The following is a 5,456-nucleotide window of genomic DNA, read 5'->3' on the forward strand; positions in this document are numbered from 1 at the left end:
AAAAACATTCCTCTTCTCCCAGGCCTTTGACTAATTAAACAATTTATGGCCTTTTAAATTGTGTGAGGGTTATTGTTTTTGTTTGTTGCTATGTTATGTATTTTGTGTTTTTATATTGTAAATCACCATGTAAACCTCTGGTGGGTGGTACAGAAAATTAATAAATAATAATAATCCACCAGCACTGCAGAGAAGCTTGAGAATAGCATAGGCTGAGGTTGATCTCTGACAAACTATAGCAGGGGTGTTTACCCTGTGGCTCTCCAGATGCTGTTGCTTCTAACTCCCATCAGCCCCAGTGAACATGATCAGTTGTGAGGGGTGGTGGGAACTGTAATACAATAATATATGGAAGGCCACAGGCCAGCCATTCCAGCAGCAGCATAATTAATACCCTGCCTTTTTCACAGACTGGGACTCATGGCAGCTTAGAAAAATTAAAATAACACAGATAAAATTAGGAGCAGTGTCCAGGCACAAATTGCTTTTAAAAAGCTTATTTTTTTGAGAGATTTTGCCCAAAAAGCTCAACAACTTTTGCAAAAAAAGGTTTAAAAGTAATTAAACTATAATAGAATTAAAGCAATATAAAAACAACGCTATTAAAACGCAGATAGTGAAAAAGCACAGCTTTGTAGACTTGCAAGAACCTAATGTTCACCAGTTCCTTAGAATATGGGGTTTGCAGCCACATTAGTGTGATACTATTCCTGCTTTTCTTTTGTTTATGATCCCAGCTGGCCAATTGTTGTTGTTGTTACAGGCATTTATCTCCACCACCCAAAACACTTGTGGGCAAGATCCTTACATGTTATGCCTGTGGTTGAAGCCAGTGTCCCCATGAACATGTCCTAGTGGCAAATAACGGAGTCAGCACACCAGCCAGAGAGATGGATTTATAAAAGGCATAGTATCATACACAGGTACATAAATAGAGTTTACAAGGTAGCCTATCCCCTTAGGAAGAAGAGCACAGGGGAAAGGGAATGGGCTGCATGCAAGGACAAAAGGCTCATTCATGCTGTATGTGTGTGTTTGTTTTAGATATTCATATATAAGCCTAAACCAGTAGGGCTGGGGACACCTGTGAGGCTTTGGCAGCTTGCTTTCCTGTGCTCATACAGGTGAGCTCCTTGACCTTGTCCATTCATGAATGATCCGCGTATCAGAACTTGCCAATAATCTCCATCTTGCTGGGCTCAGCTCCTAGTTGTTGGAAAAGAACCAGCTTTTGCCTCCTTTCCTCTACAGAGTTCCTTGAGGAGACCAATCTCTGTACTTCACATTTTCCTCTTTCTGGGCTGCAATCTGTGGGGAAAGGATTGCATCTACTAACCAAATGCAGCACCCAGTCACTTATCCATTTCAGCAGCTAATCCCCAAAGATGCAGCTTGGTCACAAAAGGACAAACGTCTGTGACTTGCAGGCTAAATTCTAGTTCTGCACGTGACATGGCTCTCCAATTCCTGCTTTCTTCAAAGCACCCGGACATCCCAGATTTGTGTAGGCCTTTCCTCCGAAGAATCCCAGAGGATGGCATGGTCCCGGTCATAGGTTCGGCCTCCTACACGGAGAAAAGGAAGAAGAAAATAGGCACAACTCCTCAAAAAGGCATTTCACCCAATCGATGTTGTTTGTGCACTGCCCTAAGAAGGATTTGTATCCTGAAAAGCAGGATATGAATAATTGTGATAGATAGATAGATAGATAGATAGATAGATAGATAGATAGATAGGTGATATATAGGTGTCCCCTTCACTGTTGCTGGACTAGGCTAGGGTATGCTGTGCATAAACATTCCAAGTGACTTTTATCACCAGATCTTCACCTTGATATAAGCTCAGAGAACAGAAAGCGAATTCCATTAGGTTAGGCTGAAGGAACTGGATTGTAAGCATTACATCTAGAAAATATAATGCATGAGAAGTGCTTTTGATGTTTGAGAGTGCTATACACATGTTAAGATTAAATAGTGGTGCGGAAAGATTGAACAGGAATTTCCAGGAATGGTGGGTGACATGGGGAAAAGGTTAAAGGAAACTGAGAATGAAGCATTTCTAGCTAAATTTCATCCCTTCTAGATAGATAGATAGATAGATAAATTTATTGTCATTGTCCGTATATACACAGTATACACAACAACGAAAATCAAACACCCACCCAAAGACCGGGTTCACATACACATTTGCACGTATCTCCATCACTCTCATCCTATTCAGACATAATCTATAAAAACGTAACATAATCCAGAATATAACATAACCTATTAAAGGCATAACATAACCTAAAACCTATCTCATTCCTTCCTACTCCCTGCTTGCTATTCCTTGCAGCTGGCCCTGAGATCATTATTTAGTGCAATCAGAGCTCTTGGATAGAAACTATTCAGAAGGCGTGTGGTTCGTGTTTTCATTGTCCTATATCTTCTGCCCGAAGGCAACAGTTCAAAGAAGTTGTGAGCAGGATGGGTGGGATCTCTCAGGATATTGTGTGACTTCTTCAAAGTGCGAGACGTGAAGATCTCATCCAGGGTTGGTAGTTGGAGCCCAATAACATTCTGGGCAATTTTAATTATTCTCTGTAAAGCTTTTTTATCCGTTTCAGAGCTGCTCCCATACCACGATAATATACTATAGGTTAAGACACTCTCGATGGTACTGTGATAATAGGACAGAAGTAGGTGCTGAGATAGATTCAGTCCCCTGAGCATTCTCAGGAAATACAACCTCCCCTGCACCTTCCTCACAACCATATTAATATTTGCAGTCCATGAGAGGTCCTCAGAGATATAAATGCCCAGGTATTTAAAACTACCAACCCTCTCCACCTCCTCGCCATTTATGTGCAATGGTAAAAATACACTTTTCTTTCTCCTAAAGTCAATTATGAGTTCTTTGGTTTTTTTGGTGTTAAGCATAAGATTGTTTTCTTTACACCATTGAATTAACCCCTGTACTTCTTTCCTATAAGCGGTCTCATCGTTCTCACTAATGAGCCCCACCACTGTTGTATCATCCGCAAATTTGATGATTGTGTTGGACTTATACAGTGGGGTGCAATCAAATGTGTACAGGGAATAGAGAAAGGGGCTTAGCACACATCCCTGAGGGGCTCCTGTGCTTAATACTAGAGTAGAAGAATAGTAAGGTCCCATTCTCACTGTCTGCGGCCTATCAGTCAGGAAATTCCTTACCCACAGACAGATCTTCTGATGTATACCCAAATTGGTCATTTTAAGAAATAACCTGTCTGGCAGAATTGTATTGAAGGCAGAACTGTAGTCCACAAACAACAGCCTTGCATAGGTTCCCTGTCGTTCTAGATGACTCAGTACAGTATGGACAGCGATGGAAATAGCATCATCAGTAGATCTGTTTCTTCTGTATGCAAACTGGAACGGGTCTAGAGTGGATGGAAGACCAGCCTTAATATGATCTAGCACCAATCTCTCAAAACATTTCATAACAACAGATGTTAGGGCTATTGGTCTATAGTCATTGAGAGATACCACCACTGACTGCTTGGGGACTGGCACTATAATCGATGTCTTCAGGCAGGTAGGGACAGAACCCTGCAACAGGGATAGGTTAAAAATGTCCGTAAATACACCAGCTAATTCTGCAGCGCAGTCCCTAATAACCCGTCCCATGATTCCATCCGGTCCAGCTGCCTTCCTAATGTTAATGCTCCGAAAGGCACGTTGTACGTCACAGGTCTGTAATAAAAATGGTTGTCTATCAGTAGTAGTTTCTGATGATGTGCTGGTAGCCAATGCTGTAGTGACGGTAGTTCCAGTTCCTTCCTCAAAGCGACTAAAAAATTGATTCAGTTGATCAGCCAGGTGCGCACTGCTGCTAGCCAGTTCATTTTTAATATTTTGCCCTGTAATTTGTCGCAGGCCTTGCCATACTCGACGAGGGTCGGAGCTCTCAAAATGTTTTTCGATCCTCCGGCAGTACATAGCTTTGGCGTTCCTAATGCCCTTTTTCAATTTGGCTCTGGCTTCTCTATACTGTTGCGCATCACCAGAGTGAAAAGCAGCATTTCTTGCCTTTAACAGAAGATACACATCCCTGTTTAGCCAGGGCTTGTTGTTAGGGAACACCCGTATTTGTTTGGTGGTAGTGACAACATCAATGCAGCTTTTAACGTAAAACAGTACTGTTGAAGCGTATGTGTCCACATTATTCTCCACAAAAAGCGACCACTCGGTGCTCCGAAAGCAATCTTGAAGTTGCTCAGATGCACCTACTGGCCACACTCGTATCTCTCTAGTTGATGGTCTAATTCTGCGTACGAGAGGTCTATATGATGGTATCATAAGTAAAGATATGTGGTCTGACTGCCCCAAATTGGGCAAGGGCTTGGTCTTGTATCCATGCATGATGTTACTATATACTCGGTCCAGGGTATTTCCCCCCCTAGTGGGACAATCAACATATTGGTGGAACTTAGGGAGCACAGTCCTTAAATCGGCTCGGTTAAAATCACCAGCAACCACAAATGCTCCATCCGGGTGGGCCCGCTGCTGTCTGCTAATAGCAGTTAGCAGGTGGCCCATAGCTGTAGTAGTGTTTGCATCGGGAGGTATATACACCGCTGTTATTATAACAACATTAAACTCACGTGGCAAATAAAAAGGGCGGCACTTCACCACTAGGTACTCCAAGTCAGGAGAGCAATGCGTGTCCATTTGTTTAATGTCCGAGCTCCAGTTGTTATTTATATAAACGCAAATTCCTCCTCCTCTGCTCTTCCCGGATTCGGCGGTTCTATCCGCTCTAATTACTGAGCGTCCTTCTAGCTGCAGAAGTCCCTGTGGAAAGGAGGGATCCAGCCACGTCTCTAGAAGGACCATAACACAGCAGTCCCGGATACTTTTCTGCCGAGAGGTAATAAGTTCCAACTCCTCTACCTTGTTGGGTAAGGATCTCACATTTGATACAAGGAGACTTGGCAATGCAGGCTTGTGGGGATTTTTACCTAGCCTCACTCGTAGTCCAGCCCTGCAACCCCTCTTCTGCTTGCGCCCTCTCCGTTTTCTTTTCTTTCTGGCAAGGAGAGCAAGGGGAGTATCCCAAGAATGTGCAAGATATGGAGGCTCTCTGATAAGCTCAGCTGGAATGTTATAGGTTGAGACCTCCTGGCTGCAACCTTCTCCTCTGCCGATACTTAAGAGCTCTTGACGACTATAAATTACTTGTGCCTGAGTATTCACAGTCCATAGCAGCAATAAGTTCACAAATAAAAATAAAACACAAATCACTGAATACCGGTCTTCGGAGTGCCGAGCCGCTGCAAGTGCTTGCGCCGCCATCTTGCTCCTCCTACCTTGCTGTACCTGTACCTTCTACAGCCATATTACTTGCTCCTGGTCTCAAGAACTCCCTCATGAGCCTAAATCTGAGTCTCAACAACAACTTCTACAATAGCCAATGCCTTAACCTTTCACATC

General features: G+C 43.1%; 1 protein-coding gene across 1 annotated transcript in view; it reads right to left on the minus strand.

The window, feature by feature from the left end:
- Positions 1-1,549: 1,549 nt before the first annotated feature.
- The window catches only part of CRYBG2 (crystallin beta-gamma domain containing 2), a 66,439-nt gene continuing 62,532 nt past the window's right edge, over positions 1,550-5,456 (minus strand). Inside the window, exon 22 of the mRNA XM_077932478.1 lies at positions 1,550-1,565. Within this exon, the coding sequence (XP_077788604.1) occupies positions 1,550-1,565 (16 nt within the window). The remainder of the gene's footprint in view (positions 1,566-5,456) is intronic.

This window comes from Podarcis muralis, chromosome 7 (assembly GCF_964188315.1).
Source record: "Podarcis muralis chromosome 7, rPodMur119.hap1.1, whole genome shotgun sequence".
NCBI lineage: Eukaryota > Metazoa > Chordata > Lepidosauria > Squamata > Lacertidae > Podarcis > Podarcis muralis.